Genomic DNA, 27,097 nt, shown 5'->3' with positions numbered 1-27,097 from the left:
TCATTATACAGTTATCCTCGCCAGACGCGAGGTAAAGTTGTGATGTTAAGGCAAAATTCAATGTTAATTGAACATAAATCAATAAAAGTAAAAATGATTAAAATGATAAAATTGATGGTAAGAAGGATAAGACAAATGATAAAGATAGCAAAAAGCAATATAAGTGAAGTGAGATTCAAAGCGTCTAAAAGCATCAGAAATTAGGGATAATAGACATTTTTGAGTGAGCCTGTTAGGGTTGATCAAGTCCTATGAAGCTCGAAGCCTAATTTAATAATAAGGGTTTTCGGGATCACGGATAAATTGTCAAGCCAACTTGCCCTTCATAGGTAACCACGTAATATCGGTGGTATAATTCTGCCATTGCCTTATTATAGTCGTTTTACTTGCGCCCAATCTCAAAAAGAGTCGTCAATTTAGGCACTCCAAGTTGCCAATTCCTTCTCCCCGCCAGCTTGCCACGCAACTATTACACCTACAGAAAGATTTTGTCTCTCTGTCAGTGAAAACTGAACAAAAAAGCCCCGGACTTCTGTATCCAAGGTTTTTATAGCTTTTTGGTGGAACATTCTGGAAAATGTTGGCTGAATCCACGCCGAGTGGGAAGGGCCTCCTTTGGTTCATCCTATTGGCCCCATTTGGCATTCCTGGCTTGACTTGTCACAACCTTCTTTAGCTTCACTCAATTTTGTCATTCTCCCTTTAATTAATAAATGCAACTTTTAAAAATATAACCACAACTCGCGTTCGGTTTCACCCTAATTTTGAACAATAGCATAAATGTATCAACATTCTTGTGAATACAATTCTCTCATGCATTCTCAGGCTTGTTTTAGTTGGTTGCTCATCATGTGTTGCTTTGTCTGAGAGAGACAGCCATACACAGGTTATATTCTTTTCACAAAGCTGTTTCAAAGCATCTTATTTTCTGCTAAAAGTCCAGTGAAAAAATAGTTGAAATCTTTTTCTGCTTGCCGACTTCCTGCGTGGTCATTTGAGTGTGACGGGCTTCCTGTTCAGTAACTTGACGCTGCAACCATCTTGAAAAATGTTAGGTGTGGCTTGACAGCTGCATCCTGTCACTGTCTTTATATCAGAAATAATATGTGAATACAAAGATATAACAATAATTGGGTTCTTAAGGTTGCTAACCCCGATATATGTATGTAATACAAAGATATGAAAAATAATCAGGTTTATATAAGGTTACTGACTTTGGTATATGTATGCAATCCAATGAGAAGCTAAGCGGGTAGGCTACGTTTATCAGAGAGATCTTTGCCGCGCTGGTGACCCAATCGAGTGAAAATTTGTTTGGCGACATCTGGTGTCCAATTTGAGAGTTGGTGGCTCAGCTCAAAACATGAACCTTAAGCCATACACCCCAATTGTTATCAATTCGCTCCATTGCTATTTGTGGTATGGCAACCTATCTGACACCTTGGAAAGCTGGTCCCGCTCTTTTTAGGTCATTGACCAAGTCCCGGCGTGTAGTCGTGGGGTGATTCCTCAAATTTCTAAAGATCATTGAGACCCCACGAGGTGATATCTTGAATGGGGCTCCACTCCGATTGAGATTGAGCGTCATGTTTTGCTTCTTCCATTTTCTCATGATGCTTGGCAATTTCAATTTTGTCTCTGGTGTCTTTGGACAGCTCTTTGGTCTTAGCCATGTTACAAGTTTGAGTCTTACTGATTGTATGGGGTGGACAGGTGTCATTATGCAGCTAACGACATCGCACAGGTGTATCTGGTTCAGGATAATACATGGAGTGGAGGGGGACTTTTAAAGATGGACTAATGGGTCTTTGATAGTCAGAATGCACTTCTCAAGTGTTAAAATACCTATTTGCAGATGTATCGCACAAATAAATTGTTAAAAAATCATAAATTTTGATTGCTGGATTTTTCTTTTTAGATTATCTCTCTTACAGTGGACATGCACCTACAATGAAAATTCCAGACCCCTCCATGATTTCTAAGTGCCAGAACTTGCAATATAGCAGGGTGTTCAAATACATATTTTCTTCACTGTATATATATCCACAAGCACAGATTTGAAGCACATTCCTTATAAAGGAATTTACAACAGAACAGACACAGAGTGATACACATCTGTGTATCTGTGCTTTTAATTTCTCCTAAACTCCTGACAGGTTAACAAATGTAAGTGCCAAATCAAATGATTGCTTGTAGCCACAAAGAGCAATCAGCCATAAAGGAAGATTAATGTGAGAACTTGAATTGAAGAATGGGAATATTTGTTTCATAACTGTATTTATCTAAATTCCCCAGGTACTAATTCAATGTAAGCAGAAAATACAGAGTGAACACAGGCTTTCAAGGGCTTGGTTTTTTTTTTCCCCTCATTGGGGTTTTTCTCAAGTGAAGGAGACTGTTCTTTTTTGTTTGACCATACTGTGCTTTGGATTGGGTTTTAGTAGTCATTGTGTGCAGGGTCATTGCGGAAGTGTCTATAGTGTCTCTGCCTTGAAACAGTGTCATTTTCATGAAGACATAAAGTTTCCCAGTGCATGAAGGTTAAATGTGATTTCTCTACAGGTTCACCTCATTTGTCATGATTTTCAACAACATGGTTCACATTGGTCCCCTTTTTGTCTGCCCAAGTGCTGTTGAGGAAATTAAATCATGTTGGTGTCTTTCGTGGATGAGCTCCAACTTTAATGGAAACACTCACGGAGGCACACTGCCAATCTAGCAAATGCAGTACTAAAATTTTGTGATTCTTGGGGGAGTAACAAAGTATTAATTTTCCAGGGGGCTGGGGGTGAGTGGTGGGGGGACAGGTCTTGGGTGTATCAAAAATAATCCTTTGTCTCACAATATGGAATTTCACATTAGTTTCGTAACTGATACACTCAGTATTTTACTATATTTCGTCAACCAGTTTCCTTAAATTCCATTATCCTAAACGTTGGGGAAAAAAGTTTGGGAATAACTGGGATAGTATGGTTTTTGAATATCAGTTTTAAAACCTTTTCCTGCACCTCTTAATCTTTGAATTGAAGATCCCGTGCTTTATGATTCTCACACACCCTTCACAGTTAACCTGCCACATTCTGAACCACTCAGCATATTTTTCTCCAAAAATATTTGCCGGTTTCATGCAAAATGGTAAGTGGACTTCACTGATATAATGCTTTATCCACACCATCACGGTGCCAAATGCACTTCACAAAGCGTGCCATGCATGGCACTGACAGGCCCACTGGAAACAAATCAGATTCAGTGTCTTGTCTAACAGCTGCGATTACAACCAATGACACTTTGGTTCCTGAACAACCCGCTCTACCAACTGATCCACAAAATGCTCTATAAACAGGTTCTAATGCATGGAAAAAGGCTGCACAATAGTTCCTATAAATTTAATGGACATGTTTTCTTTTCATTTGTCCATTGAAATAGTGTAGTCCTTTTGTACTTTTAAAATACTCCATGACAGTGACATTAACTTTGCAGTTGGTGAAGTCAACAGCCAGAAATATCAGAGCCTCTGGGTGTTTACTGAATTGCCCCATTTGTTCTGATTTTATGTGCAGTCCAGATACATGGAAAATATATATTGAATTTCCAGAGGGCTCCACATATCAAAGCCATCAGAAGACATTGGACCACAGTCAAAAGCAGTTTCTTATCAAAATGTGTTACTGTAAACATTCACTCTTTGTGTGTATGCTTCCATCCATCCATATATCCATCCATCCATCCATCTTCTACTGCTTTTCTGGTTCGAGTCGTAAGGGAAGTAGCTTTAGCAGGGTTGCCCATACTTCCCTTTCCCCAGCCACTTCATTCAGATCTTTCGGAGGGATCTCGAGACATTCCCAAGCCAGTCAAGAGACATAGTCCCTTCAGTGTCTCCTGCATCGTCCCCTGGGTATTGTGCTGGTGGGACATGCTCAGAACACCTCAACGTGGATGCGTCCAGGAGGCATCCAGATCAGATGCTATAGCCACTCAAAGCAGAGGAGCAGCAGCTCACACTGAACCCCTCCCAGATGACTGAGCTCCTCACCCTATCTCAAAGGGAGAGCCCGTACACCCTGCGGATGAAACTAATTTCGGCCGCTTGTGTCCGGGATCTTGTTCCTGTGGTCACGACCCACACCTCATGACCACAGGTGTGGGTAGGAACTTAGATCGACTGATGAATTGAGGGCTTCACTTTTTGACTTAGCTCCCTCTTTACCACAACAGACCGATAAAAAGTTGTACCATTGCAGATGCTGCACCAATTCGCCTGTCATTCTCCCGCTCCATTCCTCCCTCACTCGTGAACAAGAGCTCAAGATACTTGAGCTCATCCACTTGGGCCAGGTTCTCATCCCCGACCTGGACAGGGCACACCACCATTTTCTGATTGAGGACCATGGTTTCAGATGAGGTGCTTATTCTCATCCCAGCCACTTCATACTCTGCTGTGAACCACTCCAGTGAGTGTTGGAGATCACGGCTTGATGAAGCCAACAGAAACACATCATCTGGAAAGATCAGAAATGGAATGCTGAGGCCACCAAACCAGACCACCTCCATGGCTTGGATGCGCCTAGGGAGTCTGTCCATAAAAGTTATGAACAAAAACAGTGATGAAGGGCAGCCTTGGCAGAGTCCAACTCTCACTGGGAACGAGTCCAACTTACTCCAGGCCTTCTTAAAAAGGGAGACCACCACACCATTATGCCAATCAAGAGGCACCGCCATCTCCAATGTCCTCATGATGTTACAGAGTCGTCTCGACCAAGACAGCCCCACAACATCTAGAGACTTTTAGGGTGAATCTCATCCACCTCCAGGGCCCTGCCACCTTGGTGACCTCAACCCCAGAGATAGAAGAGCCCGCGTCAGAGAACCCAGATTCTTCTTCCTCACGGGAGGGTGTACGTGAGTACGTAATTGAGTAGGGCTTCAAGGTATTCTCCCTACCGACTCACAATGTTCCGAGTCAAGGTCAACAGTACCCCATCCTCACAACACACAGTGTTGAGGGTGCACTGCTTCCAGCTCTTGAGATGCTGGGCAGTGGATCAGAATTTCCTCAAAGCCGTCTTGAAGTCATTTTCCATGGCCTCACTGAACTCCTCCCACACCAAGATTTTTGCATCAATAACCACCAAAGCTGCATTCTGGCTGGCCAAGTGGTACCTGTCAGCTGCTTCGTGAGTCCCATAGGCCAAAAAAATGCCTGATAGGACTCCTGCTTCAGCTTGATGGCATCCCTCACTGTTCGTGTCCACCAACGTGTTTGAGGGTTTCTGCCACGACAGGCACCGAGAACCTTACAGGCACAGGTCTGGTTGGCCGCTTCAGCAATGGAGACGCGGAACATCGTCCACTTGGACTCAATGTCCCTGCATCCCCTGGAATATGAGCATAGTTCTTTGGAGGTGAGAGTTGAAACTCCTTCTGACTGGGGAATCTGACAATCTGTGTTCATGATGGCTTTTTTTCTTAAGTGATAAGATTGATTATGGTTACAATACCACCTCAGCATTGTGTCCCAGCGAAAGCTTCCTCTGCAGTGCCCAAGAAGTCATAACTCCGCGGGCATGTTTATCCTTTAAGGCAGGGGTGCTCAATGAGTTGATCTTAATCGACCAGTCGATCGCAAGGCAGTTTCAGTCGATCACGACGGCGTGCCGAGAAAAAAAAAAGAAAAAAAAAGATGGATGCTGCAGTAAAGAAGACAAAAACGTATCACTTTCACTTTCGTGCCTCTGTATGGTGCTGATCATCGTTACGTGGAGGTTGCTACTGGATTCCTCTTCCACTCTTCCATGATGACATCACAAACCTGGTGGATGTTAGAGACCTTGTGCTCCTCCACCATCTGTTCAAGGGTTTCTCTATAGACACTCAAAAGCTTTTAAGTCTGGAGACAAGCCCAGAGAGTCGGTGCAGCTTTGCCATCAACCTCTTCAGGAAGGGAGTGGTCATTTTGAAGATGTGTTTGAGGTTGTCATCATGTTGGGGTACTGCCCTGCAGACCAGTTTCTGAAGTCAGGGGGTCATGCTTTGCCTCACTATGTCGAAGTACGTGTTGGCATTCATGGTTCTTTCAATGAACTGTAGCTCTGAGTACTCGTCCAGCCCCAAACCATGACGCTGACGTCTGTACGCGGGAAACATGATACTTATGATGCTTTGCAGGTATACTCAACCTCATTGGTTAACTGTAACAAGGGCTGTTGTGAGGGGAACCTCTCCTGTTAAACCACTGTATGTTCTTGCCCACCCTGCTGCAACTTTGTTTTAGAGCATTGGCAAGCTTCTAAAATTAGCATACGTAAAATGTACTCTATATAGTGTCACCTTTTTTTAAATATGTCTTTCAAGAGTTCTTTGCAATGGAGTGCCATATTGAAATTCTAGCCACTGGTATGAAAGAGTGTGACAGCAGTGACACCAAATTTTACACACTCCTTACATTCACACTCCTCCACATTCACAACCGAGAGTTTGTTACACAAGCGGCCTATTCACGCTTCACGCCTCTGCAGGGTGCGTTTTGATCCCAGTGACAATAACTGTAGTATCCACACTTTTATAGTTCAAATTTAAGGGAATGTAAGGGAAAGATAGCCAGATGGCTTGAAAGTCCTAACGTGAACTATGAAACACATTCCAACAAAACAGGAGCTCCTTTTTTTTCACTCCCACTTGGACCTTGCGTGGGTTACATATAAAAATGAACCTGAAACATTGTATGAATAGAACTGCAGCCTCATCTGTGGTCTGCGGACAAGCAATGCGGAAACCATGGAAGAGTCTTAACATGTCACAGAACTCGAGGAAGGGAAACAGGCTAATAGAGCGTATTTTAGACATTTTCATTTTTCATTGTATTCACATTTGTTGACAGCGGTTTAGATATTAGGGGCTGTGTGTTAGTTCATTTTGTAGCAAAGTGCGATTTCCTCAGTGTTGTCTCGTGAAAAGATATAATAAATATTTACAAAAATATTGGGCCACTGCTCACTTTTATGAGAGACTCTAAACTTACTAACTTTTATGCTTTGTGCGAATTTGTTGCTCTAAGGTTTGGTTCATGTTTCACATACTCTGTGCAGTCAGGTGTTTAGTTATCATTTTATCATCCGATGAACTCTCCTCTTTCCATTCCTCAGGTGCTGAAGGGCAATAAAAAGCTTAGCCTCTCTGTACGCTCAGTGGGAAGGATTCCAGGCGGCTATGTCACCAACCACGTTTATACATGGGTTGACCCTCTGGGCCATAGTGTGTCGCCTCCTCCTGACCTGCCTGAACATAGCAGTGCCACCCTCAGAAGAAGTGACAGTCAACGACGTAGCAACATGCAGCTCCTGCAGGAGGGAGATGAAAAGAAGGTGAGGCTTGTGAGAAACAAGAGAGACTCACTTTGCACTGAGAACACCACAGTGTGCCCAGTTAAATGAATGATAAGAATAAGACTCCATGCTTTCATTTCAAATGTTTCTGCTTCAACTGATGCTGCTTACAATAATGTCATGTTATCGTTGTTATACTTCTTGAACCATCAACTTTCTTGAAAAACTCTAGAGCCAGTAAAGCAGAATATTAATGCATGTAAAAAGGGAAGAGGAAATTCTCTCATCCAAAATACCTCATTTATCTCACTACAAAATCCTGTCCACTTCCCCTGAATTAACCAAAGGTGTCGCTTCTGTAATGGCGCTTAATTCTTAAATGGACCTTATTGTAAAAAGACTTCTTTCACATTAAGCATAGAAGGAGACATTTTGCCACTTGTTATTTTTTTGGGGTGATTAATGTGACTCAGATTCACTGGGGAACAATTTCAAAAAGAAAATCAGAGTTAAATATTTATGCTGATCAAACTAAAAAATGTCCTCCTGATTCCAAAATTGCAGTCAGGTTTTTTTCTTCCAGATCAGCAGAATTCCACTGATTAGCTGTAGTAAGACGTGACAATTCATTATGATTGGACTCCTCTACAGCTACATGGCAACTTGTTTGTGGAGTCACAATTGAGACAAAGGCGTGAGAGGTGTGTGCAGGTACCAAAAGGTCAGGACTATCAATATCTCCAAACACAAAGCTAGCATAGTAGGATTTAAGTGGCTTTGTGCTGGCTTTTCTCTTAACCTTGTAACCACGAGCATACCGTTGTAAATTCCAATTCCTATTTTGCTATTGTTTGGTTTTTCAAAGGTTGTAACGATTCCATCTTAGTGTTTTATTTGCACAGGTATATTTATATATTATTTTTTATACATGTTATTGTATATTATTTATATGATTTCCTCCCACATCCCCAAAAATATCACACTCTAAATTGCCACGAGGTGTGATTGTGAGTGCGACTGTTGTCTGTCTCCATGTGCCCTGCGATTGGCTGGCAACCAGTTCAGGTTGGACCCACCCTCCTGCCCAATGACTTAATGGGATTGACTCCAGCACTCCCTCACTAGGATAAGTGGCTCAGAAAATGGATGGGTGGATGTATTATATTTCCTCTGTTCTGTTTTGTTCTCACTTTCTCTCACAAACTTGATGCGATAGAGAAAAACTGAGATCAGTTATAGATTCTGCACCAAAGGGAAAAAAAAGTTAAAAACAGCTGTTTGACCTAACTCAACAAAAATTGTGTTCCCCAGTTACTGCAGCTCCATGGCTTTGCCTTTCTTCAGTGTTGTTGTAATTGACTTTATCAACCCTAACTCATATTTATCCAACAAAAACAGCTTTTAATTTTAAGACATTAAACATCAGTGGAAAATAGGTTATTTGATTCTATTAAAAATACAATTTAAAGTTTCTTGGGGATGAAAAGAGTATCAGGTTGAGTGATTAGGCTGAAACTTGAAATTGAGGATGTTGTGTAAAATGTGATTAGCGACTATGCGCCACAGGTAGACTGTGACCTAGAGGTGAAAAAGAAATGCTGGAAGGAACTAGAAGAAGTAGTTCATCCCAGACACAGAGAATTGCGATTGGTGCAGAGTGTAATGGGCAAATTGGGTTGGAAACGGGTGCTGAAGAAGTTTTGGGTAAGTACGGCATTAAGGTCAGGAACCTGGAAGGAAAGATAGTGGTAGACTGCAAAACGGATGGAAATAGGAGAAGTGAACTCTTTTTTTCCAGAAGAGACTGGAATATAGGTTGACCTACAGTACAAGAGCAGCGGTAGAAGCACACAGGGGGATTACATCATGTGCAGATGATGTAATCTGAAGGGGGTTACCCACTGGAAGGTGAAGATAGCGGAGAGTGTGGCTAGACAGCATAAGAAGAAAAATGGAAAGGCAGTTGGTCTTTATGACATTATTTTGGTGGTATGGAAGCATCTAGGAGAGGTGGCTGTGGAATTTTAGACCAGTTTGTTCAACAGAAATGTAGTGGGTGCAAATATGCCTGCGTAATGGAGGAAAAGTGTGCTGGCTCCCATTTTGCCAAGGGTGCCCAATGGTGATGTGCAGTGCTGTAGGAACTATCGAGGAGTAAAGTTGATGATCCACACAATAAAGTTATGGGAAAGAGTAGTGGAGGATAGACCTGGAGTATAAGTGTTTTAAATTTAAATTTACAAAGTTTTAAAGTGAATAGTTATATCTCTTACAACAGTGACGGGCCGCCAGTTTGATTCTTGTCTCGTCAAAATAAAAAAAAAAAATCATACAACAGATTTCCAGCACCACGACGGAGTGGTAAACCGTTGCTCCGTATCCTAAGTTGCAGGTTGATCTTATTTTATTTATTCCTGCTAATTTTTTTCTGTCTCAGATGTGGGACACATATCAAATCTGATCCCTGTTGCTGGTTAGCTCGTCAAAGGTGTAACACGACGCCATGTCTACCAGACTGTGACAACAAGTGCAGTCTATCAATCAATCACTTATTTTGATGTTTTGCGACTTCGTGTCATATCTTAGCAATTAGCATCGGATGCCTATCTTTCCCCTGTCAAGTATTCCCTGTCCTCCCTTTGTGTTCACGATATTTGTCTGACTGTATTATTCACTTGTAATAGAGGTGACGGTTAGTGACTTATGCTGCACTCGTTCCTGACGCGAAGGAGTGTCACCAGTCGCTCAAAGGTTGCTGGGGTGGTGGATAATAGGGTTCAACAAGCATTCCCCCCTCGTATCCAAACAGTAGAAAGCAGTGAAATTGAGATACTGTTCAACGTGGATTTGTGTGTTTTTTTCATTTTTATTGAAACAATATAGTGTACACGACTGGCGCACATTTATTCAATGTTCGAAACTTCAGTGCTTATCTATGGCCGATTTTACCAGTAGTGATACACCATAAGATAATAAGATACTTTTCCTCACAAGTAATATGGAAATTGTTCAAGAGTGTGTTGTGCTGTTTCTCACTGACCATATCTGAGTATCAGTATCCATATCTGGGAGTGATTTAACTGGCTTTAAAATCAAATCTCAACTTTTCCATTTTTTCACACTTTCACTTGTAACTGAAGCAAATGGCAATAATATTCCAAAAATGATTTTCTTTTTGTTTTTCATTCCCTTCTAGGATTTCTTCTTATAGAAAATTGTTTAAAATCAGGATTAGTTCTTTTAATGTCATATTTCCTTTTACATGGCAAGTGCTGAATGTTTAATTTATCAGCAAAGCTATTTGTTTGAATGGTGCTCAGTCATGTATGTGAAGGGGAAGGTAACGTTATTGTAATGTTATGCGATGCAATTCATATTATTATTATTATTATTATTATATTAATCTCCCCAGCTAAATGCAGAGGGGTTACGTCACGAAGGGCATCCGGCATAAAACTGTGCCAAACAAATATGTGTTCATCTAAGATAACATGCCATGGCGACCCCTAACGAGACAAGCCAAAAGGAAAAGAAGAAGAAGATTATTATATTAATATTTGACCAAGTGCCAAACGCTGCGTGTACTGCAGCTAAAAGACCATCCATCTAGTTTGTATGGCATTCAACAGTGAAATTTTATACGATGGCACCATGTTTTTATTATCTCCTAAATGCTATATATTTGGTGGCGCAGCTGGAAAGCGTTGGCCTCATAGTTCTGAGGTCCTAGGTTCGATCCCGGACTCGCCTTTGTGGAATTTGCATGTTCTCCCCGTGGCTGCGTGGGTTTTCTTCGGGCTCTCCAGCTTCCTCCTACATCCCAAAAAAACATGCAACATTAATTAGACACTCTAAATTGCCCCTAGGTGTGACTGTGAGTGCAGCTGTTTGTCTCTATGTGTCCTACGATTGGCTGGCAATCAGTTCAGGGTGTACCCCGCCTCCTGCTTGTTGACAGCGGGGATAGGCTCCAGCACTTCCCACGACCCCTGTGATGATTAGCATCTAAGAAGATGGATGGATGTTATATACATATTTCTGTTCAGAACCATGACAGAACTGACCTGAATCATCCTTATCAATTCCACTTTAAATTTCATTTACAGGTGAACTTGGTTTTGGATGATGGCCGATCCCTTGGCCTTATGATTCGAGGAGGAGCAGAATATGCTTTGGGTATTTACATCACTGGAGTGGATAACGGATCAGCTGCGGAATGTGGAGGGCTCAAGGTATGATGACTATTTTTCTGACTACTGCTTACTTCATCTGAAAAACATTAAAGAAAAGCTCAATAAGGTTGTTGTAATTGGCATTCTCTTGGAAGTAAAATCAGTCAAAACATGGTTTTTATGTAGTTGCTGCTCAAAACTATCAGTGCAATAGGGTGCGTTCATGTGCAATTTGCTTCCCCCTCAGACAGGGACTTTGTATAGTGCAATCTTTTCCAGAGAAATAAAAATAAACACAGAGAATTTAGAAGCAGTGACTCTGGAGAACTGACAATTATAATGAGAATAAAGGTTGTATTTCATATGCTGTGATCTCAATTTTAAAAACATAGTGTAGACAGCTTTATTACGGCGCTGACAAAATAGATGGCATTTTAATGGTGACATTTGAATAAACATGTCCACTCGTATGAAAATTACATTCACAATTTGAATAGTTCTTAACAATGGTGGAATGCACTTTAGTGACTGACTTTTTTATCGATGTGATCATAATGCGAAGGGATCCCATACAGAGGACCTAAAAGCATTTGGCATCTTCTTGCTCCAACTCTTTCGTCATGCCTGCAAATGTCTCGAAACTTTTTTTTTTCCCACAAAAGACTACGAGCAATGACTTTTCTTTTTTTCTACATTGAGCACTTGTTATTATATTTCAGGCGCTATTTTCTGCTATATAGTGCAGACCGGTTTGCCTCATTTGTAAACATACATCCATCCATTTTCTTTGCGGCTTATCCTCACGAGGGATGCGGGGAGTTTTGGAGCCTAACCCAGCTGTCAATGGGCAGGAGGCGGGGTACACCCTGAATTGGTTGCCAGCCAATCGCAGGGCACATAGAGATAAACAACCGCACTCACAGTCACACCTAGGACAATTTACACCTAGGGGCAATTTAGAGTGTCCAATTAATGTTGCATGATTTTGGCATGTGGGAGGAAACTGGAGTGCTCGGAGTAAACCCACGCAGCCACCGGGAGAACATGCAAACTCCACACAGGCGGGGCCGGGATTGAACCCAGGTCTTCAGAACTGTGAGACCAACGCTTTACCAGCCGATTCACCGTGCCGCCACATTAGTAAACATGAGGGACAAAAAAAGATTTTTGTGAACCTGTGAACAGAAACGAAGGGTTTTGAAAATTATCATAACCTTTCCACCCGTAGGTATGGTACCTGTACTAAAACCTCGATAATCACATTATTTTTATTTTTAATATTCCCAATACAGCCTATGAAACATAATGTTTGACCATCTGGCTAAAATGTTAAATTCTGTAAATGGCATCTGACAAGTTCAGTTCTTTGTACTAAGAGATGAAGTTCAAGGTTGTCATTGTCTTGTCTTTTATGTGCAAGTTGCAAACAATGCAGGTTGCCATCATCTTTTTGCAGACTTCATTAACAGCATGTTCATTGAATCCAAATTTTATTATTTTATATTTTTATTATCTATTTATCCTTGTAATTCCATCACTTCAAAGTTAATTTTGCGCTTGTGGTGCTCTCCTGATTTTTACACTGGGGAAACCATCAGCACCATGAAAATTCCAGAACCCTCATTTCAATAAAGCAGTCATGGCACTTTTTCATATTGCCATCCTTGGAACAAACTCTGGTGAAGCATGCCACCGAACAGTGTGTGATAGCACTTAGAGTTAACATACAGATTAACACCCACTATTTGTGTGTGTGTTTTTTTTAATCAGACTGGGTGTAAACATTTGTAATATTTTGTAAAAAAATTTATGTCTATGCAAATGTATATATATATATATAAATATGTAATTCTCAAACACTATATATTATAGAGATGTTTTATCCTCTTTAGATTAGAATTGATTATTTTGTTAATGAAGATAATACCAAGACATTTTCATGGCATGCATTGCAAAAATTCTCTCAATAAGGAGAGCAAATGCTTTACACATGCATGTCCTATTCTATTTTTTTCTTCAATATTTGATCAAACTGGTTGTCTTTGTGACCATATGGTGGGGTTATGTTTTGAATTGGTTTGATCCAAATGCTGCATCCAAGAAAAATACATATGTAAATTGTTCAAAGGTGAGAATGTGAATGCTTATATGTTTGTGCCTTACGAATGAACAGTGACCAGTCCAGGATCCACCTTGCCTCTCAAGCTACATGCTGCACCCTAAAGTGGTCTAGAAAATGAATTTATGATCTGCACTTTAAAAACACTAGCGGGAGCAAAGATGCATCCCCTCCACTATGGAGGTTTTGACCATTATTGGTGACCTACCAGCCACCCTTTCAACCTTTTCTGAATTTTATCATCAAGCTCCATCAATATTATGTAGCACCTGTTTTTTTTTTTTCTCAGAGACCATGCAGTATTATTAAATGCTTTTGATGGAGACCTTTACAATTTCAGTATTCATTTGCGCTCTGGATGTTTTCCAATTCTGTACACAAATGAGTCATTTCTTTTTATACCTAGCCCGTAAGGCTTATCTGTAGAGTCAGAAATTGACCAAGTTTAACAGTCAACTGCTAAAACACTTTATTTCCGCTGAAGAATACAAGTAAAGTGCTTACATTTGACATTTCAATAATCAATAAGGAATATGGTGTTTTACTATCCATCCATCCGTTTTCTTTTCCCGCTTATCCTCATGAGGGTCATGGGGAGTGCTGGAGCCTATCCCAGCTGTGTATGGGCAGTAGGCAGGGTACACCGTGAACTGGTTGCCAGGCAATCGCAGGGAACATCAAGACAAACAACCACACTCACAATCATGCCTACGGGCAATTTAGAGTGTCCAATTAATGTTGCATGTTTTTGGAATGTGGGAGGAAACCATATTGCTCGGAGGAAACCCACACAGGCAAGGGATAACATGCAAACTCCACACGGGCGGGGCCGGGATCGAACCTGGGTCCTCAGAACCGTGACGCCAACACTTTACCAGCTGTGCCATTGTGACACCGTGTTTTAATATTTTTTTTGTAAAAAAGAATTGAAAATACGTGGACACCAATTATTAGAGTACATCATTTAAAAAAAATAATGTATGTTAAAAATCCATCATGGTGTATTAACTATGTTAAAAAAAAAAAATCTTCTCCTTAGTGAAACTAAATAACTGGGGCAGCAGTAGTTCATCCACTTGGGATTTGGAACCAGAGGCTTAAGCTCCATTTGCAGACAAATGTAAAAGGCAACTTTTAGAGGGAAATTAGCACCAATGTGGAGCAGCCTGATTGGGAATTCAAAATTATTATTTAATCGGTTTATGTCATTTACTTATTGGCTTTATTGAAATTGTTTTGATATCCTCTGACTATCATCTGATACGATTGTTGTCTTAAACATTTTAAGTACATTTTCTGGGGTCTTTAATTTAAAACTGTAGTTGTTGCTGTTTACAAGTGAAACATAAAATGTTATAAAGATTTGTGTATCCAACCCAAATGTAAATGTAAACTGATGATTTTTATTGTCTTATATTCATCTTTTGATGTCAAAAATCTTCAGCAAAAATAAAAGTCAAAGTCAATGCTCCTGTCCAAATGTTGTTGGAAGAAAGTGTATATGCAGTTTAGAATGAAACCACTGGTTGTAATGCAGTACACAACTGTAATGCAACATCTTATTGTTCCTCAATTTATTCTTTACATGCTTTTTTTCTCTCATAATAAAAAGAGAAGGGTAAGACTGGCTAGGGATTTTTTTTCTTTTCTGAGTCTGTCTCAAGGTAAAGAAAAAAAACCTGAGAAATATCATGACCTATTTTGCCACTAATATCAATACAGAGTTTTGCATACTTGTATGTACATGTAGGCATCATGTATCTCGGGAAAATACTATACGTGGTGATGGTATTTGGATTTTTAGCCGAATTGTCCATTATTAGGGCTCAGAAATATCCATGTTAGATATATCATGTTTATAAAACAAAATGTTCATGCTTTTGACATTAATAGCGAAGTCATCTGTGTCGTCAGCAGTAATTTTCCCCAAGGCATACGTCATTGGAATGTCCCTGAGCATCTTAAAGACGGAAAATACAGTGAGGAAAATAAGTATTTGAACACACTGCTATATTGCAATGTCTCCCTCTTAGAAATCATGGAGGGGTCTGAAATTTTCATCTTAGGTGCTGTACTTCGCCATGTGATTGTGAATTTATTCCCCTGACAGCAGAGGTGCTTTCCTGTTGATGGCTAGTAGAATATTGTTAATGGGAATTTTAACTTGCCCGGAACAAGTCGATTTGTTCATCAGTTGGCTCGTTCCTTTTCTCTCTGTCTTGGCACTCTCTACCAACAAAGTACCAATTCTCATCTTAAATCTGTGTACAATTGTAACTGCTTTCAAATTACTTGTGCTGAACGTGACACTTGAGGAAGTCCATCATCCATTCTGTCCACGTTTCCTTCCGCTTGCTGCTTTGGGTTCGGGCCACATTTTTCAGACCAGACCTTTCTCGCTCAAAAGATTTCTTTATTATTCACGTATGCCGACTGTCATTGCATCTTAAAATAACACCATTTCCTTTTTTGCTTTTTTACTTTCGGCATTATTATTGAGGATAACATGAGTAGCGTGTCAAGCTCGTCTTCATTGTACATTGGCCACACTGCTAACTAAACACCAGTGATGGGCGGTGCATAAGTACGCTGTCATTGTCAACAACGTTAACGGGCAGCGTAAGTATGTACTGTATGTGTGTGTATTGCGCCATTGGATGTACAGCAGCAAGCCAGTCACCCCTCACTCATTGAATCACATTGTAAAAGGGCAAAAAGTGAATAGTTGTATGTTATAATTTCAATTCGGGTTGGATTTATATTTCTTTTTGTGTGCAACACAGATTGTGCGCGGAGAGTACATCAGCAGTCTGCATTTACGCAACCATGCAGCTTGGAGGGTACAGTGCTCCTATGCCACTCCAAACTACATGCTGACTGACTATTCCTAGTTGACTGCAGGCAAGTGGCATGGTACAACAACAATCATAAGCCACAGCGAGACAAGCATTCGCATTTCATTCACACCTGTTGGCAGTTTTGAGCCATATAACCATTAATCACCGTGCTGCCTGCTATCTTCTATAGGCAAATGTGTCCTAACTCATTATATTGAGACAAATTATCAACAAAGAATAGGAGGATTGTATGGTAGCGTAGTACTGTAATACTCGAGTGTACTATAATGTTCAGCAGCTTGGCTGAGTTTAATTTGTAGGCAATACCTACACAAAGTTTACACAGCTAATTTTGTTCACCATAAGGAGGAATATAAATTGCAGGGATATAGCAAGACAGATTGTATGTCAAATGAGAAAAAAAGCCACATAACACAGCTGATTGAGATGTTGAAGGGAACATAATTTGTATTTATTTTTTCTCCTTCATGGTTGTGTTTAATGCGTCAAAAGAGAAATTCCTCAAAATCCATTTAGCTCGAGTCATCCATGAGGCTCTACGCCTTGAAAGCAAGCAATCAATTCCTACACAAGGGCGTATAAAATTATTTTCATTCCTTAGCAGTTCCAAAAATTTCTGAACTGTACTCATCTTCTGTTGTTTCTGATGTTTGTGTTCAAATATGAATACAAATATATTCAACATTTATATTTTTTGCTTTTTAAAACTCCAGGTACCCGCGAAATTTCCTCACCGCTGTTTCCTGGCACGCTCGGCCATTATTTCTTTCGGCGGGGATTTCATATTAGCTCGCTTTTGGCAAACTGATCTGTTTTTAGGGTAGCACCTAGCTTTTTTCCATATACGGTACTGTATAGTTTGACATTCAATAGCTAGTTTTGTGGCTTTACTACAAAGAATATTACACATGTGAATTCTATATGGACGTTTGCATGTTCTCACGGTGGTGTTTTGGATACTTTATTTTACTGTGTTGGCTGTAATGGTTATAATTGTGAGTGTTCACCGTTCTGTGTCAGTCTGGTAATTGATTGGACAGCTGCCCTGTGACGTGGAACAGGATAAGCAGTTAAGTGGATAGATAGATAGATAGATAGATAGATAGATAGATAGATAGATAGATAGATAGATAGATAGATAGATAGATAGATAGATAGATAGATAGATAGATAGATAGATAGATAGATATAGATAGATAGATAGATAGATAGATAGATAGATAGATAGATATAGATAGATAGATAGATAGATAGATAGATAGATCCCTTGGGGGAAATTTGTTATACTAGCAACGTTTGTGTTACTAGAATGATTTGATTGATTGATTGATTGATTGATTGATTGATTGATTGATTGATTGATTGATTGATTGATTGATTGATGATGATTGATTGATTGATTGATTGATTGATTGATTCTATCAGGGAAATTGGTTATACTCGCATGTTACTTGTTTTACCTTTCACAATGACCCAAAGATTCATTCGTTCTCATGATTTTCCTTTTGTTTGGCTTATGTGTAAACTCATGTAGAAATTCATGCACAAATTAAGGTGTACACAACCACACGCGTAATTATGATACACGATGTCTGACAGACAGACAGACAGACACACAATGCTCTATTGAAGGCCAAGGCCATGCGGGCGTCTGCTTGCCACTTTTATGTCCTGAGAGATTCTCGGGGGACATTTAGCAAGCCTTTCATGATCCAGTGCGAGCTCCACATCAAATTAGAGGCTGCCGCCTTCCCCACTGACAGAGCCAATATTGCTTTCGTCATTTCCCACCTGGACGTGTGTTACTGTCAGAGCCGTGTCCTTCCCCCACCTCGGGCGCAACTGCGGATTTGAACAGCCAGGCCCACCTGGTTCTCCTTCACGCTAATTACGTGAATATATATTGCCATGCGTGTGGTCTGGTCCTTTGCCAGATCATTGTACTTTCACATTACCAGATTACCTGGGTTGCGGGTTCAAATCCAGCCTTCTACGCATGCCTTGCATGGGTTTTCTCCAGGTCCTCCAGTTTCCTTCCACATCCCAAACACATGAATGCATTTCCTCTCTAAATTATTCGCAGGTGCGATTGAGTGTGAATACTTGTGTTTCTATGTGCTGTACGATTGGCTGGCGACCATTTCAGGGTGTACCCCATCTCTCAATTGGGATAGGCTCCTATGTGCCCGAGACCCAAGAAAAATAGATGGATGAATGAATAATTAATATCAATTTCAGTAGGGACTAACACAATAACTAAACTTCCTCTAGTCTCAAGCTAAGTAATCATGGGCAAGTTTTAAACTACAGTATTTGCAAAGCCTGTGATGTCTTCAAGTGGTAATATGTAGGAATCTTGCATTGCGATTGATTGGTGAGCCGTGACAATAAATCAGCTGGGAGAGGTTCCAGCTTTCCTGTGAGCCTAAATAGAACAACTGGAATAAAAAAAATAGATTCCTGGATAGATGATGTCTGGTATTCTAGAGTGTATTTTCTCTGTCATTGTGACCTCACATCACCTTCTATAGCTTTCAACATTATGGACAAACCAGACCAACCACTGCTCATGTGGTGCTATTGTTGATGTTTTTGTTGACCATTCTATCGAGTTCCTGCAAATGGGATTTTGCTTCAGACATTCATTTTGGGTAGCACGGTGGCGCGGCTGTAAAGTGTTGGCCTCACAGTTTTGAGGACCTCAGCTCCATTCCGGCCCCGCCTTTGTGGAGTTTGCATGTTCTCCTCGTGCATGTGTGGGTTTCCTCCAGGCACTCTGGTTTCCTCCCACATCCCAAGAACATGCAACATTAATTGGAGACTCAAAAACTGCCCCTTGGTGTGATTGTGAGTGCAACTATTGCCTGTCTCCATGTGCTGACAACCAGTTCAGGGTGTACCCTACTTCCTGCCTGATGACAGCTGGGATAGGCTCCACCACTCCCGTGACCCTTGTGAGGATAAGCGGCTAAGAAAATGGATGGATGGACATTAATTTTGGTTAGAATTCTTTTTTTTTTAGCTTCGTTTTTAACCAGTGCATTATAATTACTAAAGTACCACTGCAAAATTGTATTCACTGTAATGACCTAAACAAAAATAATAATAACTACACCTAATAAGTCTGGGAAAGATCCCAAGAGCAAAAACACAAAAAGAGAGCCAAACCAGAGAAAAAATTATTCCTGACTGTTGAAAAGGAAACCTTGTAAGTGAAAACCCAAAACAAGTTTGACTAAATGTATTTTTTTATGGTTGATGAATAAATGAGATCTATATCTGTTTCTTTAATGTCAGGACAGAAAGTCTGCTAAATTGCAGTTCCCTTTTAACCCAGAAGTATGAGAGTATCAACCCTACCCAGTGCACTATTGTTGCTGTTGGCGTGGTTCTGTCTAATTTCATTAAATTTATGAGGAAAAACGTCATGTCTGCAGTGATGTCAAAACACTTGAATGTAAACAAAAAATAATTGGAAACATTTTCATCAGTTAGTCACTCTTTAATCACTTTTTCATGTGGCTTCATTCCCATCATCGGTTTCAGTTTGAGTTTGGTTTACTTATAGGGCACCTTTTACTGAATAATTATAGTGTACTTTTTAATATACATTTTGCAATAATGTATAACAGTGGTTGATTTGAGAACAAAAATTTATTTAAAAGTCATACATATTTACTCATACCCTTTGAAGCTCTCTGACTTCCCAATCCTGCTACATATTACAGACAACTGGGAAATCCGACATTCCTGACCTCCATCTAAGATAAGTCCAGTTGGCTGCTGTTTGAATGCAGAGTTGCTACTTATAAATTTGGTTCCAATTAGTATATCTCAACTTCAACGCAATGAAGAAATTATGTCACCATTTAACAGGACTTTTTCTGCATGGAAATCGATACGTAAAGCTTTCGCTTAAGTTACTCAACTCTACATAGTTCATTTTACACTTGAGATTATGTGAGTCCTGGGATATACAGTGCATGTCACGGAAACGAGCCCCGCAATTTATTGTCATGAATTACCAATAAAGTAATCCTTGGCATGGCGGTTCTTGCTTCGCAGTCATACTGTATTGCAGATTTTTATTCCAATTGTTACACATAGCAACATTTTTGGAACGATATATATTCCCCAAAATTATCGAGATAAACGACAGAAATCATTTTTGCTGTTGTTGTTTGATGCCATTGATATATTGATATTTGCGCATAAGAGAGTTTTGCACGTCTTTCAAATTATGTTAATCAAATATATGACCACAACTTTGTAGCGCTCATTAATTTACTAAATAATAGTAAGCCTCGATTAACATAAATGTCAGCAAATAAAACAAAAAAAACAGCAAACAATTTTACATCCTGTGTTTTAATTTAACAAATCTGTTTTACAATTTATGTTTGTTCAGATCCTGTTTTGTTTCATAACAGCATTGCACTTTTGAAAAGGCTCCCATTCGGAACTTCCCACAGAGAAGTACAAACAAAAATGACTGCCTGTTCCATTTTAAGCGCCATCTTTTACAAATTTTCTCTTCTTTTGTCAGTTATTTTCTGATCTTTCAACCTCATTATCTCAACTTACGTATTCTCTCTCTTTCTCTCTCTTTCTCTCTCTCTCTCACTCTCTCTCTCTCTTTCTCTCTCTCTCTCTTATATGTGTGCATTAGTTTCAGTAATTGTGCGAGAACTCATGTGTAATTGGTCGGCACATTTCATCATTACCGAAAAGCCTGTAATATGTTGCATTGCTTAAAATAGAAGCACCCTGTATCTCTTGAATCATAACATGCCGGCTATGGAACTGCTTCTGGGTCTGGGTGCTGATTGCAAACTAGTGGCTGGTTTCAACAATCGACTGAACCGAACCAGCGCTGTTTGGCTCCGGAGCACTCTATTTCGTTAGCTTGCAGGCTAGTAGATGTATTAAATACTTAACTTTCCCTAAAATGTCCAAGATGTTTGCATCTACAGAGACAAAGCCATTCTGCCACTAGCTCACTGCATATACAATACAATTGTGCTCATTAGTTCACATTTTTTAAATTGGACTGATGACTCAACAACGATCATAAATGTCGTTATTATGGTGATGTTTAGTTTAACGATAACGCTTTTCTGAAATGCTTGATAGTTTAGTATGAATTCCATTAAAATAAAATTAAATGTGTTTCACCTGGTGCTTCATGATTTCGTTAATGAATTGCATCCATCTTACATATTCTGCCTAGGTAATCAAACCTATGAGCACAACTGTGTTTTCTCATTTACAAAATACAAGTAGAGCTGTGAATTTCAAAATATGAGAAAATAAATGGAAAGTATTGTGCTCAAACAAATTGGCTAACTTCAGACTAATTTTTTGAAAAAACAAAAAAAAATGACAGATAATACTTTATGTTTTGATCAAAGAGGTAGAAGCAAAATCATGCCTTGTAAAAATGCATTATCCATAGGTTGAAGGGTTTTCCAGAAATTTGAGGTCAACTTTGAGGATGCATATTATACATGGTTATACATGAGAAATTACAATATGTTAACTTCACTTTCACTGCCACACTTTCACCATTTGTCATTGTTCTCACTCTTCTCAATTTAGCGTTGCATTTTGCAACCGCTGTCTTCCTGCTTATCAATCGAAAACTTCTCTTCCATGTCCACACATTGGTGGCGTAAGGAGTGCCTGCTTCAGTCTTTGCAACTGTCTCGAACCTGATTTGAAGTTTTACTTTTTTTCCATTTGTATTGGAGTGATTCATTCTGTGAACTGAGAAACTGAAGAGTGATTTTTTTCAGTGAACTGGTATACTGAGGAAGTAAGGAACTTTAAGAGATATTAATTCATTTGTAATCTGACCAGGCGCGATGTACTCGTACGATGAGTGATTCGCTTACCAGAGGAACAACGTACTGCACAGTGAGCATACTCATGAGTGATTTTAACCATAAGTTCTAAAATCCTTGTGGGGATAGTTTTCACTAGCAGCTGTTTCGTCAAGCTTATGGCTAATTTTGAGTCTGTCAAGCACATGAAAACACACACACATATTTAAAATAAATGTAAGCAAATAATACATGTGTAAACAATCACATACATACATATTATTCCTTATGTTTTTCTAATACAATTATTAAAGCCATTTTTATTTAAAGGGCCACTGTCATGAAATTCATGATTTTTAGTATGTAATTAATGAAAAAAAGGGCAGCCGACATGGACCCATGCGTTTTTTCACCACAAAACATGATTACACAGGTTTTTGTAACTCCCGCCATGAAAATCCTCTCGAGGGTTTGTTTTCGAGAAGAAGCAGGAAGTGACGTACATCGCAGGACCGCCCTCAAGTGGACTCGATTATTTCTGTTAGTTTTACTTCTGGGAAGGTAGCCCGTTGTTCCTTCTTGTTAGCCAAAATGGCGGCCCGTTGCATTGCTGGAGTTTGCTTGAACACTCGGAAGGATGGATTTACCCTTCATAAGTTTGCAAGAGAACCGGTTCGTCATGAAAAATGGATTGCACAGGTGCAGAGGACGAGAGTTCCGTGGGTTCCAAATGACAGGTAGGTGTGTATAAAGCTACTAAAAAAAAATAATTGTTTGGGGCGGACCACGTAATCCGTCTCTCATAACGTAACAAAAGATCCACGTACGTATGAGAGGCATGCTAAATGTGTCGATGTGCGCGTCGGACGGCGTTGGGCTCGCCGGTGAAGGCTGCTGCGTCGCCTTGTTAGCGAAGGAAGAACGCTGCAGACAATGCTGCACTCAGCCGCATGCGACGACAACGCCGTAAAGCGCCCCGGCTCGATGGTGTTGTTCATTGTGGACGGCGGCGGCAATGAACAACGCCCTAAAGCAGCCCAGCTCGGCTCTGTGATAAGCCACCTCGGCGCCGAAAATGAGCCACACTGGCTGAGGCGCCTCTTCTGCCGGTCACGGCTTCAGCAAAGGCTGCCCGTCGGGCTTGCGGACAGCGGCAGCTCTGAAGAACGCTGCCGACAATTCCGCACTGAGCCGCATGCGACGACAACGCCGCAAAGCGCCCCGGCTCGACGGTGTTGTTCATCACGTACTGTGGCGGCTATGAACAATGCCCTAAAGCAACCCGGCTCGGCTCTGTGATAAGCCACTTCGTTTGCCCAATTGCCCAAGTAACTTCACTCGGTTGTGTGATGTTCTCTTCCTTGAAACGAGCGTCCGTGTCAGAAGGGGCGTGTTCGTCTCCCATAGTAGGGTGCACCGTGTGTTTTCATTGGCGAATGTCGGGGTGTCGTCACGGACAGAAGATGCAGTCGTGCGTGGGTTTTCTACCGGCCCTCCAGTTTCCTCCCACATCCCAAAAACATGCAATATTAATTGGAGATGCTAAATTACCCCAAGGTGTGATTGTGACGGGTCTGTTTTCTCTCTCATGTGCCCTGTGATTGGCTAGCAACCAGTTCAGGGTGTACCCGGCCTCCTGCCCGTTGACAACTGGGATAGGCTCCAGCACTCCCTGTGACCCTTGTGAGGATAAGCAGCTAAGAAAATGGGTGGATGGATGACAATACATTAAGCTTACATAGACTTCTCAACACTCAAGGACACTTTCCACTTATCAGATCACAATAACAGTAAAGTGAATGAGCAGGAAACTTGGATATCAGATGCTGGTGTCAGCAATGCTGCCCACTGGTGAATTGTAGAAGTCATGCCACTTGGCAAAAGCTTAACTGGACATCAACACAAGGATGGTTGGTAGCTGAGTTTGCTGCATGCATGGTCGCAAACGAAACCAGGTTGCAAACCAGCCAAAGTTCCTTTTTTTACCTCCCCAGCTTTCCTACTTTTCAATGCATGACAAAAACAATGCATAGTCGTTTGGTGCGCACGTTGAGTGAACGTGATCTCAGGGATGGATCATTAACGGAATGAGGAAGCAGTTAATTGATTTTTATTAAAAAGAACAGAACGATGCAGTAATCTTTTGAATTAATCTTTTTAAAGAACTGATTTGAGTAATTCAGTACACTCAAAAGAACTGATGTCCCCATCACTACTGTCCCCTTTGTTTTTGTCTCATATTAAATAGTGAGGTCATATTGTCCAAATTTAATTTCATCCTAAAGTTAGATTGAACGCATGGTGGATTGGTCACTAAATGAAGAGAGCTGTGAGCATGTTAATGCCTTCAGGCTGAGGATTTCTTATTTGCACAGGGGTGATTTTTCCATGCTGTCTGATGATAAAGCAATCCTGCTGAGACAGCACATAAAACAATGTGACAAAAAAAAAAAAAAAAAGCTTAGCAAACAATAAGGTCATTTACTGACAATTGAGTCATCTGCCATCTGGGAATAACTCACAGTGAGGCACAACTATGGGTTACTCTTTTTTTTCCATGGTTGACACAGTGAACTCAAGACTGAAATGAAATTAACTTTTAAAATTATGAACACATCTTAAAATACACTTGGCCTATTAAACAATTCCAAAATTATAAATGGCAAGAGTCACTGATGGTAGAGTGGTACACACGCCTGACTTTGGCGCAGGCATCATGGAATTGATTCCTGCTCAGTGATGGTGTTGATATATACCCTGCGACTGACTGGCGACCAGTTCAGGATTTAGTCTGCCTTTCGCCCGAAGCTAGTTGTGATAGGCTCCATCTCTCCTGTGACCCTTGTGCGGATAAGTGGCTGGGATAATGGAGGGATGGGTAATTGACAAGAAAGAAAGCTGTGCCAAGTTTATTTATTATAAAACAAGAAATTACAAATCACACAATTTTTATGTTTTGCTTTTCAAATGTTTGATTGTGTGTGTTTTTCTACATGTAGCACATATGGGTTAAATAAAAATGTAATGAATTTAGGAGAAAATAGTTAGACGGAAATGACGCCTGTGTTACTTCTGGTTTAGAATAATTTTAAGTTGCAGTTATAAAGTTATTTTATCTAGAAAAGGGGCACCATGTCAATTTTTATTTTGATGAAATTGAGGCCAAAGCAACGAGAAACCTTTTTATCTCTCATAATCTGAAAGTTGCTACAGAATGAAATTGAATGAATATATATGAAAGTTTGAGTTCTAGATAACAAAGGTTTACTTTAACTCAAACCACACAAAATACAACCAAGGGTGGAATTTTATAAAATATTTAATGACAGCTACAAGGGATGTAAAGGGTAACACTTGAAGGAGTCTAACTAAATGAAGGAAATGACACTCTTAATGATAAAATGAAGGAAAATAGACATATGAAAAGGAAAATAGAACATCGTGTCTTGGACTAAAGTCCCAAATGTGACCATTTGCTGCGTCCAGTGTGAATGCAGACAGCAGAGAGAGAGCGAGAGAGAGAGAGTGTGTACAAAGCTGTGATTTTGTCTGAAGCTCGTAATTTTACCAAAATTATTAGGCACTAAAATTGCATCTACTCACAACCGCTCAAGGCTCGAGATATTGTGGTCTCTTTTGCCTTCCTAGGAGGATGAAAGGCATATTCGGTTGAGGCAGGAAAAAGAAATAGAACAAAACAAACGAGACAGAAGATGGAAAATGGCTGGTTGTCATGGCTTGTTGGGAAAGTAATAACTTTCTCTTAGATCCTTTTTTGTGGCTCATTAACAACTTCAGAGTAATCATGCATAGCTCGAAGCGTATCTGGTATTAGATGCCTTGATCGCCTCACGGTGACCCACAATTAGGCCGGGAAGCCAAGAAATCCCTGCATGTAAGCGTCAAGACCGAAAACCAACATTGAATGTCAGTGACCTTCGATCCCTCAGGCGGCACTGCATTAAAAACCAACATCAATGTGTAAAGCATATCACCACACGGGTTCAGGAATGCTTCAGAAAACTAAAGTGAGGAAAAAAAGTTTGGCGCTACATCCATAATTGCAACTTGAAATGCTACTTTACAAACCAAATGCCATTTTTCAACAATACCCAGAAACATCACCAGCTTCTCTAGGCCTGGGGTCATCTAAGATGGACTGATGCAAAGTGGAAAAGTGTTCTGTGAGTCGCCAACTCCACATTTCAAATTGTTTTTGGAAATTGTGGATGTCGTGTCCTGTGGGTCGCAAGCAAAAGAACCATCTGTACTGTTGTGGACGCAAAGTTCAAAAGCCAGCATCTATGATGGTGGGGTGCTGTGATAGTGCCATTGGGATGGGTAACATACATATCTGTGAAGGCGCCTTTTCTGCTGGAAGGTACATAGTGGTTTTGTAGAAACATACGCTACTGTCCAGGCAACGTCTTTTTAGTAGACACCCCTGCTTAGTTCAGCAAGACAACGCCAAACCACATTCTGTGTGTGTTACAAGAGCATGGATTCATAGTAAAAGATTATGGGTAGTAGATTTTCTGGACCTGTCTCCTATTGAAAATCTGTGGCGTAATATGAAGAGTAAAATACAACAACCGAGGCCCCAGACTGTTGAACAGCTCAGGCTGAACATCAAACAAGAATGGGAAAGAATTCCACCTACGATACCTCAACAATTACTGACCTCAGTTCCCAAATGTTTTTTGAATGTTGTTCGTAGAAAAGATGATGTAACACAGTGGTCAGCATGACCCTGTTCCAGCTTTTTTGGAATGTGTTGCAGCCATAAAATTATAAATTAATG

The 27,097-nt window shown here is 40.3% G+C and overlaps 1 protein-coding gene across 1 annotated transcript in view; it reads left to right on the top strand.

The window, feature by feature from the left end:
• Positions 1–27,097, top strand: part of whrna (whirlin a) — a 182,720-nt gene that overhangs the window by 68,328 nt on the left and 87,295 nt on the right. The window contains exons 2-3 of the mRNA XM_061800985.1: positions 7,146–7,364; positions 11,432–11,557. Coding sequence (XP_061656969.1) covers positions 7,146–7,364; positions 11,432–11,557 — 345 coding nt within the window. The remainder of the gene's footprint in view (positions 1–7,145; positions 7,365–11,431; positions 11,558–27,097) is intronic.

Source organism: Syngnathoides biaculeatus, chromosome 17 (genome assembly GCF_019802595.1).
Source record: "Syngnathoides biaculeatus isolate LvHL_M chromosome 17, ASM1980259v1, whole genome shotgun sequence".
NCBI classification, from domain to species: domain Eukaryota; kingdom Metazoa; phylum Chordata; class Actinopteri; order Syngnathiformes; family Syngnathidae; genus Syngnathoides; species Syngnathoides biaculeatus.
Note: the sequence above shows the minus strand (reverse complement) of the source record. Positions and strands in the feature narration are given on the sequence as shown.